Source organism: Xenopus tropicalis, chromosome 8 (genome assembly GCF_000004195.4).
Source record: "Xenopus tropicalis strain Nigerian chromosome 8, UCB_Xtro_10.0, whole genome shotgun sequence".
Taxonomy (NCBI): Eukaryota; Metazoa; Chordata; class Amphibia; order Anura; family Pipidae; genus Xenopus; species Xenopus tropicalis.
The window spans coordinates 60,639,214-60,665,894 of NC_030684.2; the positions used below are offsets into that span (position 1 = coordinate 60,639,214).

The 26,681-nt window shown below is 34.9% G+C and overlaps 1 protein-coding gene across 2 annotated transcripts in view; it reads right to left on the reverse strand.

The window, feature by feature from the left end:
* The window catches only part of pcdh11x (protocadherin 11 X-linked), a 797,852-nt gene that overhangs the window by 170,364 nt on the left and 600,807 nt on the right, over window positions 1-26,681 (reverse strand). For both annotated transcript variants that reach the window (XM_031891054.1, XM_018096773.2), the window contains one exon: window positions 1,730-1,928. In XM_031891054.1, coding sequence (XP_031746914.1) covers window positions 1,730-1,928 — 199 coding nt within the window. The remainder of the gene's footprint in view (window positions 1-1,729; window positions 1,929-26,681) is intronic.

A 26,681-nucleotide genomic window follows, 5' to 3' on the forward strand; every position in this document is an offset into this window, starting at 1 on the left:
CATTTTCCCATAGATTAAAAGTTTTACTTACATCTGTTTTTTTTAGAAATTCACAGTTGTTTCACATTTATGGTGCTGTGGTTGGGTAACAGTTTTTATGGCAAATTAGTCATAAGAGCAGATTTATTAATTCACAAACTTGAATTATAACTTCAAATCAGGTATTTATTAAACTATAAAAAGACAAACTGGAATGTAAAATTCCAACATCTAAAAGCTTGTGAGGTCATGTGGAAGTCAATGGGTGCTGTCCTAGGCAAAATGTAAATTATTTATATAATCTGAGTTTTCAAATTGTTTTCTACTTGTAAACTCAAGTTTTTAAAGTTTTTATTTCTTCAATTTTATTCTATCAAGTTTTTTATATTCAGATTTTTTAATAAATTAGTAAACATCCAAGTTTTAGTCGTAAAAAATCTAAAACCTCACAAATTCGATTTTGATAAATAGGCTTCCAATAGTATAATCTAATCTTTTGCATCTATCAGTTATCTATCCAGTAGTGATGAGCAATTTTTTTTGTGGATTTGCAGCGAATTTCTGCATTTTGCCATTGGCAACTTCCCCAAAAAATTCATAGCGGAAAAATTCATTGAGCATCAAAAAAGTAGCAGTAGTGTCAAATAGGTCGTGGTTGGGTCAAAATAAGTGCGGTCACAGCAAATGCGTTTTACTGATTTTTGGCCGTTTTGCTAATTTTCCTGTTGTTTCACAAATTTTTTGGCGAAGCAAAACGGGACAAATTTATAGATTAAAAATCTATATTTTTACATATGTTAAAAGAATGGTAGGGCAAATATTTTTTTTCAATACTTTCCTTTGACTCTATTATTTGCCCCACCCTCATTTCTCCTTGTAGTTAAATATATTTTTTGGAAATATTTTGTCCAAGGCAGCATTTTATTGTTACTAATGAACCATTGCAAATGTGACTAAATAAAAAAACTATTCTTTTGAGTGACATTCATATAAATTGCAGGTCTACATGCATAAATATTAAAGTCAAATGTTAAAATACCGAAGCTTGCTTGATCTATCTTGCCAAATACTTGCCCCGGGTCATTTGATAAATTGCGTTAGCCTTTAAACCGGTTTTGTTATAACATGAGAAACTAAAGATGATAATGAAAATTGGCATCTTATTTTTATCCTGACAAAATCAACTTCTTCTTCAACTTACCTAGCTAAGATTATTTCTATTCAGGCTCATCTTATAAAGTACCTGAACACTTTCAGTTTCAGCATTTTGCTTTAAAATGGTAAGAAGGATACTTTAAACAAGGAAATTTAGCACCTCATTACTTCATGTCACTGTTATATATGTTGCCCACTGTGCAATGCTGATATATCAATTTATGATAAATCACTGCTTTGATATATCTCGCAGATACAAAGAAGATAAAATGCTACCCTGTTTTATAGCAAGAATTACACATTCCTATTGGAACCTTGAATTCAATTATAACCACCAGGACAGTACTTTTCATAATTGATAGCAGCCATTTATGTTCTCAGAGATGTTGTTACATTCACACTCTCTGTTCCGCAATCCGCTTTTAGGTTTCATTTCAGAATAATAAAAGTGCATCTCTGAACTGGCAAAGTTACACACAGTGGGTAGTTAGCAGGAGTGCATGCAGTATAATTGCCTATATCAGTTTGTTGCCTTTGCAAGTGGAGACTTGCAATCCTACAAACTTGCAAATTTTATTTTTGAAAGTACACTTACTTGACTCTGGATCTGAGTTACCATCTCCCTCTGTCCTACTATTTGCTGATGTTTGCTCATAATATTCTTCTTGAGGAAAGCCAAGAGGTAGAGGATGTGATGTGTTTGCATTGCCTGTAGATTCATGATCTCCTAATCCACTGTCACTGCAACTTTCCTGGGAGCCGTCAGGCAGGTGGAAGGTGACACGACGCTGGGACTGCAGGTAGAAAAAAAAATGGCTTAACAGTGATCTAAGTAATGGCTTGATGGAGCCAATTTAGGAACAATATTATTTCAGATTGTGAGGCCGCATTAACATTATTTTCATTTATGCACAGTTATCAGGTTTTTTTTTCCCCACAGAAGGGAGTTAGTTTGTTTGCACAGGCATTTAACATCTTAAATAAATCTACTTTGTTTTTGGATATTTCGAATGTAGAATGTATATTGCAAAACCATATATAGTATATTGCCAGTATGACATATGACATTATAATGTATAACATAATAGTATAATTCATGTCTATTATATATGTTAAATATTACTGCTAAAGTATTCCTCAACAGATTGCAGTCGCTTGACTGGTTACTTGAGAAATGCACAGGGCCAATTGCTGCAGTACTCCTTGTCAGTCAACTTTCTGATACCCTAAGAGCTAAACAACACAGAAGATGTTTATCGGATTTTGTGGGTCAGACTTTATCTGACCCACAAAATCTTGCCATGCAACAGCTTCAAATTTTTGTGGGATGTTACAAAATCTGATTCCAACAGCTGTTGTGTAAATTGCTAGATAGAGTCGGATGATGTCTTTTATTCCTGCATCTACATCTGACAGGCAATATATTTTGATAAGAGTAAAAAGTCTTTCAGACGCCATCAGATTTTATCTTGTCGGATGCAGATGAAGCATTTAGCATTCCCTGCTGACAGGCTTGTCATGTCAGATAAAAGACTATCATATAGTTTACACTTTTTTCTATCAGTCCCATTAATGTTGACCCAGGCAACTACATTTGACTTGTAGAATGCAATCAGTAGGTCCAACACCATCCTACAAAATCTTCTCTGTAGTTTAGCTGTTATGGAGCAATGATGTTCGATTTCTTAACTACCAATCCCAATTGATACTGACAGTATTAGGTCCTAACAATTTAAATTCCTATAAAAGCTTGTTAAAAAAACACACACTTTACCACTCTTTCAGTTCTGTGTTAAGCTGAAACTTTCAAATAATCATATCACATGATTGGATATTTTTATGTAAGGAACCCACTGCTGCTCATGCTACAATCAATTTTATGTTTACTTCTGACTTCTGGCTAGAATATTACGACTTTTGGCTAGAATACTATTGAATAAAAACATGGAACTAAATTAATACTACTTTCTGTGCATTTAAAGTTACAAAGTGTAAAAGAAAAAAAGATGGATTCTAATCTTTGGCATGTAAAAGTCTATCATTATATAAGAGTGAGACACTTGGGTACCGCAAATTTGTATCGGCGAAAGACATTAAAAATAATTCTGCAGATAGTTTTAAAATCAAGGTGCAGCACAAGCATCAAATTGGTAGGGCAAAGCAAAGCCAATCCAATATCTGGAAAAAGATATGGCGCTGCCAAGAATATCCTTTCAAAATCACCCATATATAACAAACATAGGCCTGTAGTGACTTGGGAAAGATCAATGTAATTGTTTCTTTAATGAATAGTTGTGTCCTGAATAAGTTAAGCATTAATAATTAATTTTGCTGGAGATTTAAATAGACTTGACTCTGCTATATGAAACTGCCAAAATTTCTCTGTAAATCCTATGTAAATGCAATACACACTGCAGAGATGATCAGTCACATAACAGCTGGAATACAGTTGGCCAAGAGCTACATTGTAGGACTTACACCAGTGTGTAAACCTGTCTAGTCTTACAGAGCAATACAATTACAATCTAAAAGGGTTTTTTCAATAGTCTAGTTGGGCACTTCATTTTGCCAAATGTTGCCAATTCTCATTGACAAAATCTGATTTAGGAAACATTGCCTTCTAATGAATAAAAAGACACTATTGAGGAGTACAACACATCTGCATTGTATTTTCTCTGATACCTCAGATGGTTGCAATTCGATGTTTGCTCTACCAGAGGAGTCTCTAAAACAAAATTTGGCTTTGTGATATTTCTAGAATTGATATTTTTACAAGTAATAGTTGGAGTTGTTATGCTTTCTTCAATTTTCCTGAGATTATGATATTGATATATAGCTAAAGTATTGAAGTCGATAAAATCTAAAGATGTTATTTTACAGCCGGAGAATACCAATAAGTTTGAGTAGTGACAATGGTGTATAACTCATCAGAAACAAATACATAAAACTGGCAGAGGCAGTTTGGGTTCAAACCCATAACTTGAAGTACAATTTCTTCAGAATTATGAGCTTTCAGAAAGTGGTGTAAATAGATAACTGCTGATAAATAGACACTCACATTCCCACCAGGAATCTTAAGCAGTTCTACCAAACACACAGAGAAGCATGCTGACAATTCGACTATTGCTTGCTAGACAAGGCAGAACAAAATAAACCAACATTTTTTTGCATTGACTGTACATTTAATAAAACATAAGGATACCATAGTGGCAAAAATATAAAAATCCCAACACAATTAAAGTTGGAGCTGTATTGGGTATGCTGTCTATGATACTAGCTGTGGAATCCACAATGTATATGTAAGGTATATAAGTACCTACTACTAATATGATTATATTATATTCGTAAAAATGTGTTGTGATAGGCATCCTTTAACATAAGTAGAAAAATTATGGCCAAGTATAAACCTCAACAGACAAGAGAAATCTCTAAATGCTCATTGTTCAGAGAGAAGTATAAACCATTTAGGCACAGATTTCAATAGAAATAATCCTTCAGAACAAGGATTCATTAACTACAGCAGTAAATGATTTTCTTGTTAGTCAGACAGAAAGCACAGCAAATGACATCACAGATAATAGCCTCCTCAACATGCAATTATGCTGATTCCATTTATTCCTGTAATTCAAACATATCATGGCAGACTTATCGATAAAGCACTGAAGTACGCAGAAAACTGTTGACAAACCTGTGTTTAAAGTTCTATAGGCTTATCCAGTAGCATGCAGTGCAATGCAGTAGCTATGTATTAAGATGAACTGCATTATTAGAATAGTTTGACTTGGGTTTTCCACATTATTTAGAGAGACCATTAAGTTAACTTTTTGTGCATTTTAGAGAATGTCCTGTTTTTTTTTTTTTTCAATGGGTTTTCATTTTGTGTTGTTTTATTTTATTATTTGCCTTCTTCCAGCTTTCAAATGTGGGCCACTGCCGACAGCATCTCTAGGCTACAGCTTTAATATAATAAGTTTATACTCTTTATTCTTTATATTTCTATTTAATACCTCTCCTATTCATCCTTTTATTTCCTATTTATCGCTCATTCTCACCATTGCCTGGATGCTAATGTAAAGCTGACCCTTGTAACCAGATTGATGCTAAATTCCAAACTGGGAGCTGCTGAACTTAAAGCTAAATAATTAAAAGGACAACACACAAAAGACATCTTTTTGCAACAATTGCATCATTAAATGTATTACAACTATATGCCTTATTTTATATTTGATATTTGTAAAGACATTTTAGGTGATGACTGAACCTCTTGATATTAGTTGTCCCTTTTAGCTTTATGGTGTTTCCTTTATGGCTAGAAAATCCCCAACTTGAAACTTTAATGATCAGTGTAGAGTTTGTTTTCCAGTGCTGTATTTGTTTTAAACCAAGGACAATAATAAAGACATCTGGAACAATCCCTCCTACCTCAGTGTTGACACAATGAATCCTCATCAGCTGTCACATTTGTTTTGATGTATTTTCCTTTAGGCTTTTCAATTTCACAGCACATGTAGTTAAAATATCCACATGTTCTACCAGATTCTCTAATAGCCTCTGAGGGAGGATTAAACTCATGGAGAGAACCCAGTAAGTGTTGATCCATTGATTCATGTGATTGCATTATATGTAGATATACATTTTGCAGCACAGAATTGAATGGCTATTTATAAGTCATGGAAAAGTGCCAGAGAACACAATACAAATTGGAAACACAAACATGATTCTGTTTCCATGAGAGAAGGTATGCCAGTGTGCATAGTTGAAGGTTAATTAGTACCTTTTTAGCACTTTTTAGCACTGGCCATACATGGGCAGATTTCAGCTCATTCAATCTTGTTTCTGGGGCATATCTGGCTTTTTTCCACTGGATTTACTAAATGCAAAGGGCAAAAAAATGCACAAAAGCTGCTCTTTTCCACCTTGGCCCACACTAGAAGTGCAGGCTGTATATATCCTCTAAGCCAACCCCGACCGTCAATATGTGTGGCAGTTTTTTCCTTTAACTTGTTTTGAGAAAGCTATATCAACCAGAAAATACAGTTGCTGTGCTGAATAGTGTTTTGCTTACTTTTTAATTTAGTGTTTATTTCTTTCCTCCTGTATTCATAGGACACAAAATGTCACCTTAGATTATATGTGCTTGTAAATACTCTGTTATTCTGAATTATGTAAGATTATTAAATAGCATATAGAAATTAAAATTTTGTCTGTTCATGTTTCATGTTCAATTAAAAACGTATGGTTTCACTAGCAACAAAAAGAATATATAATATGTATAGTTCAAAAATGAGTTTGCTGAGTTTAAAGTTAACTGCAACCCCCTTTGCCTTCTTATAAAGATTGGAAGAAAAGACATAGAATGTACAGTAAGTGCTGTGTGTTTTTAGCTATGGATAATTTCTTTGACACATTTAGTGCTATTAGACTTGCACAATGAAAAAGGAATGTCTTTGGCTTGCAGGAATGCCCCAAGCAGAGACACAAGTTTAGGTGAGAGCTGGCAAGCGTAGTGTGGACGTGGTCGTTGGCAAGGCTGCCTTACCCTGCAGGGCTCACACAGAATTAGCAGCAAAGAGAAAGCTTTTCCCCCTTTTTATTATTCATGTTAAAATGACTGATCAAAGCTTCCAACCACTCAAAGTTCAATCTTTTATTGAAATAATTACACCCTGATAAGAGGAATAATAAAAAGCATAAATCTAAGGAAATCACTTTTAGCAGATTGAAAAAAAAAAAGATTTAGTGACTGCCTATATGTTAACAGCTGTGAATATGAGTTAATGAAGATGTATCTACATCCTATGGGAACTGCTACATACTGACCAATGTGGATTTAGTTTCTCTGGATTTGCATTGTGTGGAAAAATGTGTATGATACATTGTAGAGTATGTAAATATGTATCTAAAGAATATTTATATAATGCATAAAAGGTACATAGCATGTCACAACACCCTAAAAGGGAGAAAAAACAAAATAAGATAACATAATACCATAAAACTGCTTAGAAGAAGAGGCTGGAAGTCTCTGCCCTGAAGAACTTACATAGCATATGGTAGTAAGTCTATATGGGATCCCTTATCTGGAAAACCATTATCCATAAAGCAGCAAATTACAGCAAGGCCATCTCTCGAGTCCATTTAAAAACAATTCCCTTTTTTCTGTAATAATAAAACAGCACATTGTACTTGATCCTAACTAATCTGCAGGAATCCATATTTGTGGCAAAATAATTTATTTGGGTTTATTTAATGCTTAAATAACTTTTAGCAGACTTGAGTTATGGAGATCCAAGTACAGAAATACAGAAAACACCAGATCCAAAGCATTCTATAGGAGAATAAATGGGAGGGTAAAATAAAGGGCAGGCATAATTGTATAGCATTATAATGTAAACGTAACTGCCCACTTCTGAGTTTAGCAAGTACTCACATAAGGGCACATGTATGTCCACAAGTTTAATGAGCAAAGTGCAATTCCTAGAGCAATTGCTGTGTTTTTTGCAGTTGAAAAGGGGTGATACACTTGATGCAACTGCACTGCTCCAATTTGGCAAAATTAATGCACTGTCCATGTGCTTTATTGAAAATCAGACGTAGTTGCACCAAATATATTTATAGTCTGCGTGGCATTTTTTATATCCATCAAATTACGTCATATATAAATTAGAGTGAAAGCATAACAAAAAGGAGTCAAATCAGCTTATTTCTCCCTATTGGTCTCCCACATCTATTAGCTAGATCTCACCTGCTTGAAAGTGCACAATAGCTTTTTGCCACCTATGGTAACTTGCTGGCTACTGCCACCTGAGGAGAGTTTCTCAACTAATCTCATGCCAGCAGCACCCCTGGGCCACCCCAGCTACAGTGATTTCTAAGGAGCAGGGACCATGCAGAGACATTTGGTAGGGTGTAGGGGTTGCAATGCACAATGGTGATGAGCACATCACATCCAACTCCATTTAGGTAATTTCATTTATAGAAATATAAACAAGGCAAGGCAAGGCAAAATAATTATGTTGTTGGTCTCCCTCCCCCCATTGTGACCTAGGAATGTCCTACTAAAGGTCTTGCAGCATCATACACAGACCAGCAATCGCCCAAGTGAACAGAGAGCTTTGGTGATCCCCTCTGCCAAACTGCAGTGAAGTCTATTGTCCCCCTTAGATAAAGAAGTTCAATGAAGTTATGGGATGCAACAACACAACACACTGACTAAGAGCACGCTCTGCAAAAATTAAAAAAAAAAAAAAAAATCACTTGTATATAATTGGCATATACTTCTATTCTGAATCTGAAAGGGTGGAAAACAAGTGTTCATTGAATGCAGTGATAAGGAGATGCAATGATATGATATTATGTAGTCTATACTCTATTCTTTGTACCTGATTTCTGAACTGGTACAGGTACAACAAACCTTTGTCCAAAGAAAAATCACGACCTCTGGATATATGAGCTGACAGGTTGCCACTTTAGCCGCAGCTATGTTTTTATAGCCGTATATTATTATAAACTGATGAAGAAAAGAAAAAATATATACCTCTCACTGAATTCAATTTCTACAGCTATAAAAGAAAAAAGGGAAAGAATTTGTATTCAAAAGCAGGCTAACTGCATTGCAAATGTTGCAGTGTCATAAACCTCTTTGATTAAAGCATTTTCCCTATCTTGTGCTCACACAAAGATAGACACGGGTCTCGGGAACATTTTAGGCCTATTCCTGATCTGTTCGTAATAATTTTTCTTGACAACAACTACCAATTAAAATTTCATCTTTCATACTAATCATAAAAGACATAAAGTTAAAAAGAGCAAAGAGGGATTTTAATATGGGAACAGTTAAACAGTCTCAGCCATTTCATTAGACTTCAGAAAGACTTTACCTTATGCTAAATATCTGTCAAATTTGTGGTTAAAAAAGCTTCTTTAAAGTAAAATGTACATAAAAGGAATCAGAATGAGATGTGAATGTATTTGATACGCTCAAATCTGTAGCTATATCGTCCTTCTATTTTACATCTAATAAAATTGACAGAGATGTGCACAATTTATCAAGAAATATTTTTAATTGCTTGATTGCTTTATGAATACAGGTATGGGATCCTTTATCCAGAAAGCTCCAAATTATGGGAAGGTCATCTTCCATAGACTCTATTTTAATCATATAATTCAAATTTTTAAGAATGATTTCCTTTTTCTCTGTAATAATAAAACAATGCCTTGTACTGGATTCCAACTAAGATATAATTAATCCTTACTAGAGGCAAAACAATCCTATTGGGTTTATTTAATGTTTAAATATAATTTTAGCACAAATGGAAATCCAAATCAGTCAAAGACCTCTGGATAAATTCTAGATAAATATACCTGTATCTATAAAAACAATATCTACATAAAATGTAAAGAAAGAATTAATGCATGACCTCTGTATAAATACCCCTGCAACTGATAATACTAACTTTCCATCTGGTAGATATATTCTTTGAAAATTGCCCTTACTGATAAGCAAGGTTTCATTACAATCAAATAACACATTTAATTGATTTCCATGGATGGTAAAGCATCAAAAACATCAACAAAAGCAATTTGTATTACCCTTTTCATTATTTGTACCTTTTTTCTAAATATTACAACATTATGTTGCTGCAATGAGATAAGAAAACTGAATGGGGCATGGAATGTCATATCTATAAACAATATTTAGGCATATTTTGTTATTTTACTTTTAAACACTTTATACAATTTAAAAATAAAGTGGAGACTTTTTATCAGGGATCTCTTTATATAAGCGGGCCTTGCAGTTTTACTTCAAACTTTATGGAACAAACAGCAATACAAAAGCAATAAAACCGAGGAAATTGCCCAAGATTGCTTATATTTATTCTCTGTGAAAATCAAGAGGATTGAGCCATATGGGCATGATGATATTGCCAAAAGCGAGACTTCTGAAATTTAGTGAAATAATCCAGCCTATGTGCTTTACGTCTAATAACTTGCATTTTATCAGTATGACCGTTTTGGGGAAAAATATAGAAATTAAATGCCTCACATACGCTAGACCTAGTGAGTGGTGGACTTTTTTGGGTTTATGTAATGAATAGGGGTGCCCAGATGTAAGAATGGAGGCAGGGAAGCTTTGACCGGTTAAGGCAGGCTTAGGAAGGAGGTGGTTAACTGGTAGAGTGAGGGAGGAGGGCGCAGCATTCCGCCCACCTTCCCTGGAGTCAAAAGATACAATCCTTAGTTCCTGGTGGGTATATAGTCAAAGTTTGGTTGGCAGGGGAATCATTGCAGGAGTGGAGGCGGTATTCCCCCCATTCTGCAGATTTGGTTGTTACCTCCTTGGTTATGGTCCCGGGAGGGTGTTTGAGTGAGGCTTACTCACTTCTACTTGCCTATCCATGTGCATGGCAATGTCATGCCATGTCAAAATGGAGCAACTTTAAACTAGGCTTTTTCCATTGGTCAGGAACCATAACTGGTCAGCCTAATAGATCTTTGAGACAGGACTATACAACTAACCAATAAAGCTTGGTATGTCCATTGATCTGGTGAAAATCTACATTAAAAGTCACCCACGTGCATGCATATTTATGCATGTTTATATCAATGACGGCTCCCCTTTAAATACGTTAGACTATTTCTAAACATGCACTGGCTTAGTATTCTTTCTAAATTGTAGTCTAATTAATCGCTTAATGGAGCATATTTACACAAAATTAAAATGTTGTAGAAAATGATTAATAGAGTGCAAATTAATACAATTACATTGACGTCTGTCTTCTTTTCTACAGTTTTTTAAACTGAAAATGACTGTCAGATTAAAAAGGCAAAAATCCAGGGTGAATTAGAGGAAAATTGCATTTAACACTTTTTACAACTTGCTTAGAGCACAAAAGCACTTACCATTCTCTTCCTGCTCAGTGAGTATATAAACAAGTTTTATCCTGGCAAGCACTGTACTCAACATGTTATACATATAGTTGGCTTAAGGCAAAAATGTTATAAACAAATACAGTAAGTGACACACTGAGGGAAAGCCATTGATACGGTTTCTGCTGCTCCTGCCTGATAGTAATGGTGAGTGGATATGTGGAACAGGTGATTCAGATGAAACACATTTTATTGTAGCACATGGTCAAATATAGTGGCTCTTGACTTATATAATAAGATGAATATATAAATGTTACCAGGGTCAGATTATCTTTAGGACACTCTAGGTAAATCCTGCCAGTGGATAGCAAATATACCACTTATGGCATATGGATTGAGTTATCCTGTTTACTAGCCAAATTACAGACTCATGTTACCTTTTCTATCTTCTAAAAATATGGCACCAAATCACACACATGAAATACAGCTATAAATACACGATAAATAAAAATAGCATACAAGCCTGTCACAGACAGGAACTTGCAGACCTGTAGATCATCTACAGGCTTTATTTATTCATTTTAGCCCATACATAGGCTCTAAGACTTGAGTAAAGAAGAGTGGCCAAGTCAATACCAATATTTGATTATTTGTAGCATATTTCTTTTACACGATTACCCTGAACATATTACAGAGAATACATGTATCGCCCCAACAATATGCATTTGCATCTGGTCATGATCTTAGCACTCAGATGACAACTATAGCAAATGGACTCATGTAACCAGTCACATAAGATGCAGCAAGCAGCAACTTACACGTTAGGTTTCATAATTAGGACCCACATTCAAGTTTAAAAGAATTTAAAAGATTTCATTGTATGTCCTGTTCAAATCTAATCTTGTAATTTGGATCTCCATACCTTAAGTCTTATAAACATAAACTAAACCCAATAAGATTGTTTTGGCTCAAGTAAGAATTAATTGTATCTTAGTTGCCATCAGGTACAAGGTACTGTTTTATTATTACAAGGAAATCATGTTTAAAAATTACAATTATTTGCATATAACGGAGTCTATGGAACATGACCTTTTTGTAATTCAGAACTTTCCCCATAAAGAGTTTCTGGATAATGGATCCCATATCTGTTTTGATCTTCATGCTAGTGCAAGGTCTTTTTATATCACCCCTCCCCCCTCAAAAAAAAATCTTAACTTACAGTAATTAAGGGGAATATATATCTACAAATACCAGATTAATATTATTGTAACAGAAAAGCAATATCTACTAGAAAATTGTACAGCGCTGCATACAAGCAATATTAAATGATTATACAAAGAATTGCTTAGTTGTTGGGAACTGTTAAAGCATGCACAGTGATATTCAAGGGACCATATCTGACCCCAAGGTCTTTGTTTCAACACCATTTCACTAATTGTGTGTTTTATAACTCTAGATTTCACTCTTCTTTGTTAGTAATATTGCTATCTTGGGACCAGATTTTGTGTAATAGATCTCATTTAATCCTAATTTAAAGCTCACATAATGCACATTATAGCCAATGAATGTAGCAAAGGAATGCATCAGCACAGAATATTGCTGGACATCTGGATTGTGTAAAATTAAGGGTAATGTAACATAGGCTACTAATAGGTGAATTACGTGTAACTGCCTGCAAATACAAAATGTTTAATTTGTTCTGTTGGGAATGCTACACTATAATCTTTAATATGCCTTGGGACCTACTCTAGTAAGTAGACTTACTTTGATTTTAAAAAGTAACATTGCTATCCTACAGACAGAATACTTTACCCAGTAGCAATAGCAATAGCAATCTATTTTGCCAAGTTGAAAGAACCTTCCTATTTCATTTTTATTCTTCTGTTTCTCCAATGGCAAAGACAACAATCAAGTTGTCACCTAGCCAATTGGTTAGAGGAAATACTAAGAAAAAAAGATGCTGAAAGTAGAATGTGAGGGGAAGTGCTTTCAGGATGATATTCTGGAAAATATATGAATATTGGAAAATACATATTTTGGTGTATTTTCAATATGGAAGAGTTCAATTGTGGGTCAAAATGGCAGCCAATCAAACACTCTCTACCCTTCTCCTGCATTTCTTTGAATTACCCCAAGGCCACCTCTAGAATGAAGTAAAAGACATTCCTATGTATCATAAGCTCTCCAAAAAAGGAAGCGATGGGCTTTAGCGCTAGAGAGATGCATTTTAGGGAGTTTTGAAATTGGGCAGTTTATATTATGGATAGGAAGAGTTAAAACCCTCTAGATGAGACTACAGGGGATTGGTCTTGTCAGCTGCCCATTTTGTTCAAGGTTGCTGCACCAGTACCACAAATAATGAAATATGTCTGTATAAATAAATTCAATGCTAATTAAATGTTAACTGGCTAAACAATTCACAGTGTACTGAAAACTATTAATAAACCACTTAAATACTATGCGATTCTTTAAAAGGTGACAGCATCAAAAGCAAGAATATTATGATAACTAGTGATCCTCTTTTTTAATTGCAGTCTGCTCATAGCCCCTCAACCAATGTAAGCAATATGGCAGCTCCAAAACATATGTCTAAATGCAAATGTGCATTAATAAAGTAATATGCAGGAACACACTTGCGAGATAACCCTTTGAATTCAATATAACGTGGTGCTAGTCATTTATACTACTTAGTGCATTGTACACCATTATCAATTACCCCTTAGTGACAGTAGGCACAGATCATATATTTTCTATGTGTTAAGGCAAAAAGGGAGCTGGCATTTACAAAGGAGTTCTGCTGGCAGACGTGTGTATCGTTGAGAAGCAGACATCAGCTCATTAATGAAACTATCTAAATCTGTTCAATTAGGAAAGCAGTATCTTAAAAACGCTGCATTCAGTAGAGTTGTCAGAGCAGCAAAAGGGATTTAAAAGAGTACAGAGATAGTAGCCTTAAGAACAGAATTTATTTTCAACTTCAACCCTTCACAAAACCTGCAGCTAATCAAGATTTCACCTTCACTAAATGAATACTGGCAAGTTACCAAGCAGAAGTATCTTAATTAAAATATAGCCCAATACAGTCAAGTCCTGTCTCTTAGTAAGAGAATTTACTTCAAGTCTGTCTGTTAAATGGAACTCCATAGAATATTTCAGTCTTTTATGCTTCTCATAAATAAGTACAGATATAGGATCCGTTATCCAAAACCCTCTATCCAGAAAGTTTCAAATTAATTATTGTTTTCAAGATTTTTCAATAGCCAGGTTTGGAAATCTAAATTATGGAAAAACCCTAAACATCCTGCACAACAGGTCAACCCCCTCCTTTTAAATAGTATCTTATATTTGTTACTGATATAACAGGTGTCATAAGCATATAATCCTTCTTATAACATACCAGCTTCTGTCTGGATGCTTACCAGTTAATAGGACCTATATTTATTGATGGTCAAAATTATTCATTATTTGCGGTGAATTTCTGCATTTCACCATTGGTGGATTGTTTCATGAAATGGGTAGCAAAATTTGCGAGTAAAAAATCACCACACAACAGAATATTGGTACCCACAGCAAAAAAAAAAATGACATGCATAAGGCCATTCCTGCCATTTCGCAAATTTGTCTCCATTTTGCGAATCATTTGGCAAGCGAAAAAGGACAAATTCACTCATCGCTACTGTTGTAACTGTTGAAAGGCAAAGGTGGTCTTGAAAAAGTGTTTATAGTTTCGAAAACATTGAAAAAACATTGAGAAAAGTTGAATGTCTCAGTCAATGCATAAAATGCTTCTGGATGAAGTGCATATTAAACCTAAATGGTTTGTGGTTTCAGTCCAACACACACAGGCAATTAGGGTAAAACTACTATCACAACTGGCATGTTAGCTGATAGCCATAGAATAGAGGCCAAATATTTAATTGGTATGAAAAGACTAACTTCTCACTGATGTGTACTTTTCTAAATTAGGTTCATGGCACATTTCAGGGTCAGTAAATTTACTTAGTCTTTGATTTGTTCAATACAGCAATGAAAATGAAGTTGCCTATGCTAGAGTTTACAAGTACTTTGTGAAATAAATATAACATAACTAGAGTGGATAAACCCACAAGACCTCCATAAACTAATTCCAGGCTAGTATCTCAGTATATTGTTACTCCTTCAGTATCAACAAATAATTATTAGGGCCTCATACCCAAGGCAAGTCTTTATGACAGTTGTAAGAGATGCAGTAAATAAGATTACTGTTTGGTATATTTTTCAAGTAGTACAGGAAAAATACCTGGTATTGCAGCAAGTAGTGCTGTTTTCTTGTTAGTGGCTTAGGAAAAGCCAGAGTCCCTGGAGTGAATGGTGATAGAGTAGGAAAGACCTTCCATTCCATACTCCGTTTAATGTTTTCAGTTGGCCAGCTGTAAGTAGCTGCCTGATTAAGCTGCAGGTGAGCAGCAAATAAAAGGGATGTGGGATTACACAGTATTGTTGGTTGTTAACCCAGAGAAGGGTTGGGTGTTGACAGACCTCACAGAGTGGGGTTCTCAGAGCAGGGCACAGGGCAGGATGCCTGCCTGTGTGAGGAACTCCCTGAGGGGCTGGGGATGCTGCCTGCCAATGCAAGTAGCAGAGGGAACCGTGGCCAGGTGTATAAGAACTGGAACAACAAGGATTGGTGAGAAGCCAAAGTGTGCCGGAAGCTGGTGAGCTGGTATCCCAGGTGGGGAGAGACAACAGAGTGAGTAGCCCGAGTGTTCACAAGTGTGACAGTCACCGTGGATGTGTGAAGGTTATTGAGCATGGTGTGAAGCCCTGGGAAAAGGTTCCAGAGTGTAAGAGTTACCCTGGAAGGTGAGAGCCCCAAAGAAGGGACAAATTAATGAATACGTTTAATGAACTGTTTTCTGGTGAACTGTGAGTTTGCCCAAATAAACTTGTGTTTTTGCCTTGGGAGGATGGGGTTTATAAGTACCCATGACCAGGTAATATCAAACTCATCCTACTACTATTATAAGAAAAAATAGTAAAAGGGCTTCAGATACACCAAGCACTGTGGTAATATCACTTCTGGCCTGAGTGTGCAGGGCTGTAATCTCAAGACAGGTGCAAGCAATCCCACCCTTAATCATAGCCTCTTATGATCATCATAGGCCTATGATTAAGGCCAGGATCACTCAAAATGCATCAGGCAATAGTTGCTAATGGGAGTTGTATGTTTTTAATGATGAAAAATCATGTTAATGTTCATATTAAATCCCCAAATGACTTTAATCGCTAACCTTGTATCCCGGCCTGGTGCCCCTGTTAGGAGAAAACCGCACCAGCCGGGGTAGCTGCGAGCGTTTCCTCTTCCTTGTTCACACGCTTGTGCATGGGCAGTAGAGTGAAAAGCCGAACTTTAACAAAAAAGTCGGATTTTCACTCTAATGCACATGCGCCGGCCCAGGGATTTTGCCGGCAGAACGAACAAGTAAGAAGGAAGCACTCGCTGCAGCTACCCCAGGCTGGGGCACCAGCCTGGGGTACAAAGTAAGCGATTAAAGTCATTTGGGGGTTCCTAACATTTTGGCACCCCCAAGTGGCTTAGCCTTTCCTCCTCCTTTAATGACAGTGCTACCGCTTCACTCTCTTTTCCTGATCATCCAACTGTTGTACTAGTGAACATATACAGAAAACAATAAATCCCTTTGCCTCTCAAAAAGAGTCTGTCTGAAGTAATGCAGCAATCACAAGATCAGACTTGAATAAAGCACAGGCTGACCTGAAGGCACTTGCAAGACTAAATTGGACAAAGGCATTTGCAGCACAAGGCTTGGGCAAGAGGGAAGGGTTCAATCATAGGCAATATTTCAGATCAGATGTTGTACAAGAAAGAAAAAAGAAAAGCTGGACAGTGTTATAAAGCAGAATTAGTAATAAACCAACACTTTATAGTAGGAAATCAAAATCATCAGGATTAAGGATATGGAAGAACAGGAGAAAAAACAAACAATAAAAAAACTCTTCTGAAACTACTAGAAATATTGCATTTCTAAAGGGGGCTAACTGGCATCGTAATTTAGCATTTGTCATATTTGTCTTTGGGCATATTTGGAGGAAATAAAGCTTTTGAGAAAACATGGGTTTGCTAGATGAACTTTATTCTAAGGGTATCATCACAAAAACAGCAGCGGATCAATTTAAGGTTCAGTCGCTTGACAGATAAACACCTGTGGCTACAAGGAAAAAAGAATGGCTCATACTGTGATTTACTGCACTTTTTTATATGAACTGAAACCAGTCAGTGATCTGGCAACGACCAGAAATGTATGTTATACATCTGTGTTGTATAACCTCGCTCCAAAAGTAATTTGTGGCTTCTATAGTAAAAGCAACTAAGTACAGGTATGGAATCCCTCATCCAAACACCCATTATCCAGAATGCTCCAAATTACAGGAACACCACCTCCAGTAGAGTCTAATTCTAATTTTTAAAACCAATTCCATTTATTTCTTTAATAATAAAACAATGGTTTGTACTTGATGGTAACTGGGCTTCATGAATCCATATAGGTGGCAAAAAGATTTTAGAAGAAGTAGTATGAATTATAGAAGTATTTTGAATAATAGATCCTATACCATTCTGAATAATAGATCCTATATCTATCCTATATCTGTAAATGTATTTCTGTAGCCTTTATGAGTCTATATAAACATTTCCAGTTTTGACCATCGTACATTTCCATATTTCATTAGTCACTTGACATGACCACCATTTAGCTTTCTGTGACCACTGGATAAGCAGAATAATTTTAGTATTTGAGATTTGCTCATTTCATATAATTTGTTATATTTTCAGAGAATAAAGGTGGCCATACACGCACCGATATTATCGTACGAAACCTCGTTTCGTACGATAATCGGTGCGTGTATGGCATGTCAGCGAGCCGACCGATATCGCAGGAAGCTGCTGAAATCGGTCGGCTCGCCGATCGGCCAAGTTAGAAAATTTTGATCGGGCGCCATAGAAGGCGCCTGACCAAAATTCTCCCTTCAGAGCTGAATCGGCAGAAGGAGGTAGAAATCCTATTGTTTCTACCTCCTCACCTGCCGATTCAGCCCTGAATGGTGTGTGGCGGATCTGACGATGTTTCGTGCGACCGACGGTCGTACGAAACATCGTGAGATCGCCACGTGTATGGCCAGCTTAAGAGGCAGTCCTTCAGTCCTTCCTAGTTCTCCTGATTATCATCACATTATCAGCACTGGCTTCCTTAGGATGGAACAAAGGAAAAAAGAATAGGACAGCAGAGAATCAGCAGTCTACTGAAGAAACTTTTCAGATACAGATAATGATCTCTAGTGTAAATGTATGGCTTTCTAGCATATAGATTTTTTTTCTCTACACTGAGAATACTAATTTGAATGACTTTGCAGGTCTTAATATTTTAGCATATATAATTGTTCCCTGCTTTGTTTTGTTTTATTGTATTTCTCTGAACAATTAACATGCATAGTTCATAGACTGAATGTACTATGCAAGATTTGCTTCCCGCTAAACAATTTAATATGATTTTATTCTGCACAGAACTGAATCTAGCAGATAATTGCACCAATTAAATTTGATTTTTTTAAGCTAACCACACTGTGTATCAGCTTAGTTATTAGTGGCTACATTTGTAGGTTTTTATTGGTGTCGCAGTGAGAAATAAGTATTATTTGGAGGGAAATACTGGTGTTTTAAATTCCTCAAATAATTGTTTTTAATGAAATCCAAAGGCAACATCCACATCATTGATTCTGCAATAACAATTCTAATAGTAGTAGAAGCATTGTTAATATTGGCAAACTACCTGATTAGTTGCAAAGATGTTACTACAACAAAATATACTAAGCAAAATGTAACCTGTGTTTGTAAATTTCCCAGTGAAATAGTTAAATAAAGGGTCACACAATATATTTACATGTTCAATAAGCTTAAACCATGTAACCAAGTTCCATAAGATTATCAATGCTTCATTTTTAATAATGCATGAATTCATGTGAATTCATGTGAATTCATTGCTTAGTTACAATAGTATAACTCAATTCATAATATTTATAAGCAACGTAGACTTCATCATCTTGAATTGCTCTGTTCAAGGTTCTTTACAGAATAATAAGTGTATTTGTCCCTTATTGTTACCTGACTTGACCAATCTGTCTTATTTTTTTTTTTTATTCTATAGAGTTTGTTAGTTTTATCTGGAGGAGGTAATAAGTGCTTTTATATATCAAACACAGAGGAGTACTCATTGGGTTTTGAATAACAGTTGACTTTATTGGGTTTCAAAAAAAAAGCAACAATTATTATTCAAGACTTGAAGAGTAATGTGCCTTTGAATTATATATATATATATATATATATATATATATATATATATATATATATATATATATATATATATCTGTATATAAGTCTTCAGGAAGGACACAACACTTGATATATAGATATATAATTAAATACACACCCACACCTATATATTTACAAAAACAGCACACCATGTTACTGATAATATTTTCTAATGGTGCTAAAGCCATGAGAATTTGAAAGTTTGTTTAGAAAGTTTACTTTTATTTTTTCCTCCCTTTGTTTAAGGCAGAACCAACAAATGCAGTTTTCCAATGCACAGCCCAGCTATGAAATGATCATTAGGCCTAATAAAGGAAGATTTGAGCCTTTAATCAATAGTGTTTCAAACAGCTTTGTGAAAACACAGGGAGAAAGATGCCTGCAACTAATGAGCTGGATCTTCTGCAAAGGAAAAATGGTCATCACAACAGCCATTACAATTAAGACAGAATCATTCAGGTCTGTGTGATCCATACATAAAACAAAGCTATAAAACAGTTTCTTTGTTTAATAGCAGCAAAAAGTAATATAGGACTACGAATAGTACATTTTACAATTATAAATGTATATTACACAATATTGGAAAAGTATGTGCATACTAGGTATCAATAGTTCTAAAGAAAAAAATATTAAGTGTTAAAAGAAAACATCCCACTTTAGCTTATCTGTTGGAGATTCTTTGTCACAATACTGTTGTAACAATGTGTTCTTTATAATAGATCATTTACTTGTGTATAAACAAATTAATTTTGCTTACTAAAGTACCTAAAGTACCTTATACAATATGACATGTAAAGTACTAAAGTATTGTGATTAACGTTTTCTGTCGGTGGTATAGTTCCTCCCGTGTCCTAATTAGTACCTTTGGATTTTTTTCAAAATAAAAATGTCAACTAGCATTGTTAAATTGTAATTGAAAGAAAACAGAGTTATATATTTATATTATGTAACAGCAGGAATGGAAAATTGCATGTAATTTGTAGGTTTGATTAACAGCGCTATGTAATAATATTGTTGAGAGAATAGATAATCCCCACATTGTAGAGGTTAACAATGGGAACATTTATGAAACAGTGAAAGTTAATGTTTTTTTATGCAACTTTTTTTTTCACAGTGGCTTTTTTCCATGCAGAATACATGGGAGTCTATGGACAGTGACTTTTTCACCCTAAATACATTTGGGTCTATTTTAGCTGCAAAGATTTTTGCTGGAAAATTTTGTGATGGTTTCAAAAAGATATATATGCTGCTGTCAAAATGCAGAATTTCACTGGCTCATCACTAGCAATAACCCAGCTGACTTACATAACATTCTAAGATCCTGCTTAAACAGTCTATGTTTCCCTCCAGTGCAACAGTGTAGCCTAGATCCAAGAATTCAAGATGGTGCTTGGCTATAGTGTCCTGTACTGCATATTGTGTTATTGTTTTGTTTTAACAATTGAACTTTGATTATGTTTAGATCCAACTTTTTAAAGAAGATTTTTTTTATATTACATATAAGGTCTTTGAACAAATATTGATGCCTGTTGAGGCAGATCACGTATGACATTACATCTTGTCACTTGATGAACGTTTAACTGCAATCTGATTTCTGTAGAAGTACAAGTTTGTCAAGAAAAAATATTGAAAAAAGTAAACCTACACTATTATGTGGATAGTTTATGTTTCAGATATATTGTGTCTATCTAAACATATAGTGCCCTTAAAAATCTTAAATAACTCAAGTGGTATTTCAAAAAAGTCATGTAACGTTGTAACAAAGAAACAACTATAGCAAAGTTGCACCACTCAGTAAATAAAGTGAAAACATTTCCCAACTAAACAAGACATAAATAAGCTTCCAGTAAAACCAGAAAACATTACGAACACTGAGCTAGAGAAAAGTAAAAAAGGAATAGAGTTTTGTAAAAGACTATTTTATGTTTCTCATGGCTGATCTGGTATTGATTTGCTTTTGTTTACTATTCTTCCTTCTTCCACCCTCCTAAATTGTTCAGATAAATGCTTTCCTGCCTAGCGCTAATGTAAACAATAGGATGACTATGTCTACGCAGTAGAAATTCATTGAATGGTCCTTGGAGAAAAAAAGGGAAAAAAGTAACGTTAAGAACTAGATTGTGTTTGTATAGTGGCACATTTCTTTAGCTGGTAGCCCATAAAAAATCATGGCCACTGATATACTCTACTGTTAAGCTGTCAAATACACTGGCTGGGAAATGCCCAATACTGCCAGCACAGACTGTCATTGACATTTATAGCAACTACCTGTCACTGCACACATGGGTAAGATTTAATTTAAAAATGCTCTAATGCGCTTTTCTAGACCAAATCCCACATTGTACAGTCATAGATGGTTATGCCATCAATGTCAGCAGCAAACTGCACTTGTGGTATTGGTCATATCTCTGCCAGCAGTGAAATAAGCCTTAGACTATACTTGTTTTCTTCCACATGTCTAAAACGGTGCCAAATTATATGGACTGTGTATTACTAGTTTTGTGCTTTCCCTGTCCTTTTATGCTAAATTTTGATTTTTTCTTACTAATACAGACTTGGTCAAGTTCCTCTTCACATATCGAGCACATAGGTTTTAATATATGAAATCATACTATCTTGGAGTAGAGTAAATGGCTCCTTACATGTGTGTGGGCCGAAACAGTGACCCTTTTTTAAATGCCTTGGTATTATGATTTCAAAAGACAGGAAAAAAAAACACAGGAAACTGGGTAAATACATGCGCTTATTGTGTTAATGGCAGATAGGACATATGTTTGACAGGATGCAATATTAAGCATGTGAGGGAAGTAGCCACTTTCCGATAACTAGCAATTTAGACCATATTCCCCAGGATTAGTTGTTTTCCCCAAAATCTTTTCTGAGATTTAAAGAGGCCTGACTAATGCTAGGGTGTTCTCTAAAGTGAATGCTGAAAGCTTCTTGGTTTTATACTGTTCTTTTGTCTTTGAAATACATTTTTATGTGTTATGCTAGTTTTTGAATACAACAACTATTTGCAGAAAGATCAAATTGAAGTAAAATTTAGCTAGGATTGATGCTTTTCACATTTTCTTTTCATTCCTTAGCAATTTGCAGTGAGTGGCAACATATCTGCTTAAACTACCAGTAATTCCATGGTTCTGTAGGCCACCTGGTTCAGCCAAGTCAGTCAGATGCTAATTCCCATTCATGGCACTATTGACAAGACCGAAATGATGCCATCCCCAGTAAGAAAAATTTGCACCTTAAATCTATTCAGTTTGCCCACTGGTACATTGCACAAATTGCAGAAGAACCTACTTAAAGGTCTCTAACGATGATTTGTGGGACAGTGGGTAAATAATGTGCATCCAAATGTTTCACTTTCCATTGGATTTGTAAATGAACCTTTCTATCCATTTTTTTGGGGGGAACTTTGCCTACAGTGTAATATTGGCAAGCAAAAATTAATGGTAACACAAAGATGGCTAACATATAATTGGTAAAGATGACACTTGTTGGGAATTCTATATTCTCTCTATAATTAAGCTTAGGATATCTAGTTAAAGAGCTAGTGTAAGCAAAAGAATCTACTTTAGAGTAGGTTCACATTCCTTTAAGCAGAATGAGCGAGCATTTTATTGTTGACCAATAAGTCTTGTTCTGTTGGACTAGCTTCATATGCAACAATAAATAAATACACATCATAACACATAATATAGATTTTGATGTTTAGATTTATGTTAAAAGGAACATGTAACCAGGGGCTGCTGTAAGATGCCATAGACAGTCACTATTTATTGGGCTGGTGGGGGGCTGTGTGGGCCCCTGTGTACTTGTAATGCCAGGGCCTATTTTGAATCCCAGTCCAGACCTGCATGTAACTATTGTAAATTTTAGTTAGTGTATGAATTGGCAACACACCAAACATTTTGAATCCTGTTTTATTACAGAAGTGTGGAATTTAGAATTTAGAGAATTAAAAAATGAATTTCTTTGCATTTTCCTATTTAGAAATAATTTTTTATGCTGTTTTTCCCTTTATTTCTAAAGAGCAAGGGTTTGATTAAAAAGAAAATCTAAGCATGAGATTAAGAAATGGCATAGATTTTACATTTTGTTTTTCAAAAAGATTACTTCCTTTGCATAAACTGATAAAACAGAAACCAAAAGACAACATGTAACAACTGCCCAAGGCAAATAAAGCAAGTGCACTGCGCAATGTGTCAGTTCAGATTTCTAGTGCAAGCCCACACTCCTGGTACTGCCTTTAGATGACATCCCTTCTTACAAATCAAATACGAAGGCTAAAGTGGGTTACATTGAATAGGTGACAACATAAATGTACTTTATTTATATTTGCCTTATAAAGATTAGAATGCCTCCAGTTAATGCTCAAATCATTAAAAGAAATGCTTTTGATCATTTCTAATGCAAGAACACAGGTACATTTTTTTTACCAACTATAGAGTTTATATATATATATATATATATATATATATATAGATGGCCACAGATGATTGTTTTCTATACAGACATAATTTTGGCTAGCACCCTGCAGAATATTGAGCTTTGGAGTGCGGACACCATTTGGATTGAGATATATATATATATATATATATATATATATATATATATATTATATATATATATAATATAACCAATCAAATCTTTGCTTTTGTTCTCTAACTTAATGTTGTGATGAAAGTTAATTTCTAATTGGTTACTATTTGCAACTGCAGTTGTGCAATTTTTGCACCTGGATTTGTAACTCATTTATTATGTTATTTTGTAGCAGGTATTGGATGAAGGCCACAAAGGCCCGGGTCTAGGGCGAATGGGGGGGGGCAGACCCGGGGGGCTGAAAGTACAGTATATATATTAGGTGAATGACATTCTGCAAATAATAACATGTTACTAAACTATATCAGAGTTCTGAGAAAATAAAAAAAAAGTTTTCATTAAAGGCCACATTTCAAACATTTTCAAATGCTCTGTCTGGGTGTCTGCCTACCTATTTATTACCTACAATAGACTGGAAAAAGGGAGAATATATTTTTGTGTATCGGCTAAATGGTTTTACTTTTATTCTTAAGAGTTTATGTTTTTTTTATCTATGTCCATCATTTCATCATTTCTTACTGCAATTAAATGCGCTATTGTTACATAACAAAGCCAGTCAATAATCTATTATTGTAATCTTTACAAATATTTGCTTTGCTTACAAATAGCAAACTGGGCTTTGTGTTACAAAATAATTCCTTTTCACAGTATATTAGCTATTTTTTAGTTTCTTTGCTGCGCTTGGTAACCAAGCTGCAGGGCATATGAAACATGTATCAAGGCCTGTTCAAGTGATTGTGTTGACAATAAGTTTTAGCAGCAAATAATTCAGTTAAAACCATTACAAATGTTGTTACAACAGGGTTTAGAGGACTAAGCAATGTTTTGCATGAGAGACTGCAAGTAATAAAACCTACTAGACCTCAACAGCCTAATTTCATGATAGAGTGTGTAAATCAGTATATGAATTCCTAAAGCTGGCCTACAGTGCTGTATTAGTGTAAGGGCACTCCTTAATGAATTTATTTTGCTTCAGGTATTGATTGTAATAACTGTGTTGTTAGCATTCAGCAAAAGAGAATATTAAAATAAAAATTGGATGTATCTAGAACCTGCAAGTATGAATTGTACACAGCTTATTTGCCTAGGAATGTCACTAAAATACACATTCTTTTTTATATATTTCTTTCTTGTTATAGCCACCAGATAAATAATTTGCCCTTGACCACAAGGCACTGTAACAGAAACATACCCCCAGCTCACTTGAATTACAATTCATGTTCAAATGCTTTCTGCATGTACTCTTTATGGAACTGCTTAGAACTTTTTATAACATCTGTATTTCTATTCACATATACCTGTAGCTCTCTTTATACCAGGGACTCTGGGGGTTGGTGCTTCCAGAGTGTTTAGTCTCTATTAATTGGTAATGGAGGAAATAGCATGAGAGAAGGGAAAGATGGTAGCATTTATCCCAGATCTAGATGAAAAAATAAACTGTTGGAAGGGGTTTAATGTATGACATGAAACACACTTGTGAGGACCTCAAAGGTGATTGTCCAATTATAAAAAGACTTCACAAAACACCAATGACAGCAACTGGCAGTATGGTTCTTAAGTATGACTGTGGATAATTATGTGAATAATCAATAATTAATCAATACATTTCATCAAATGGATCTTTAGAGCTACATGAATTGGCTTAACTCTTTGGAGTGACCTTTATAGGATATAAGATATTATATGATTTATAAGTACAGATTGTCTCACAGCACTCTATTGAAATATGCACAGCACTATATTGAAATGTAATGGTAACAATGGAAGAAATATTTTGCTCAATGTAATATCAAGGGCAATGCTACAATAAAAAGAGATTTAATAATAAGGTATTTGTAAAGATTTAAATCTACAAGGCAGGCAGTTATTCAGCAGATTAATAAGTACAAGGGCTGTATAACCCTCTTGTATTAATCTGGAAAGAACCCACAGCCCTAGATGATCTGATGAGTTTGGGACAATAAAGAATGGCATGTCAGGCGAAATGTCAAAGATAACTGCCAAGCAAAATTTTCCGACAAATGGTCAATTTAAAACATTAAAAAACTGTATGTCTCTATACATGTTTGTATTATGTAAAATGCATCCAAAAAGTAAATTACAGGCAATTGCAAAGTACCATTCATTACATTTAGGCAGCTTATATGGGTCTTTACAAGTCTACGAGATACAACAATTGAAAAACTACAAATATAATGAATTGGTGACCATTGTCTCTTATAGGACAAACATATGAAGAACAATGTTTCACTGGGGTGTACCAAAGCTGCATGTCATATTGAACAACCGGTACAGGAATAACAGTGTTATTTTATGAAACTGGATTCAGCATCCCACAAAGAAGATATAGTAGTGTAATACTTATTATTCTTATTATTTCTTTGCATGTGAGGAAGGTGTATTACCTTTTTCAGTGATGTGTAGTAGGACCTTTTGTATAAAAATGAATTTCCTTGATTGTTTGTTTGGCGTCCAGTATCACCATGCTACAATACAGTACTTGTAATTGTTTTGGGTTTCCATTAATATGGATCAACTGATGGGTATTTTCCAATATTATTAACACTGTATGATATGCACTGCAGTCACCCAATAGGGCTCATTTACAACATGGAAGACAAGGTATAAAGTGCAGAAATGGGTACAAGCCACCATTTCTTTTAAAAACAATAGTGGCACCCTGCTGTTTTACTTCTGTCTGTGATTAAAGTAAATG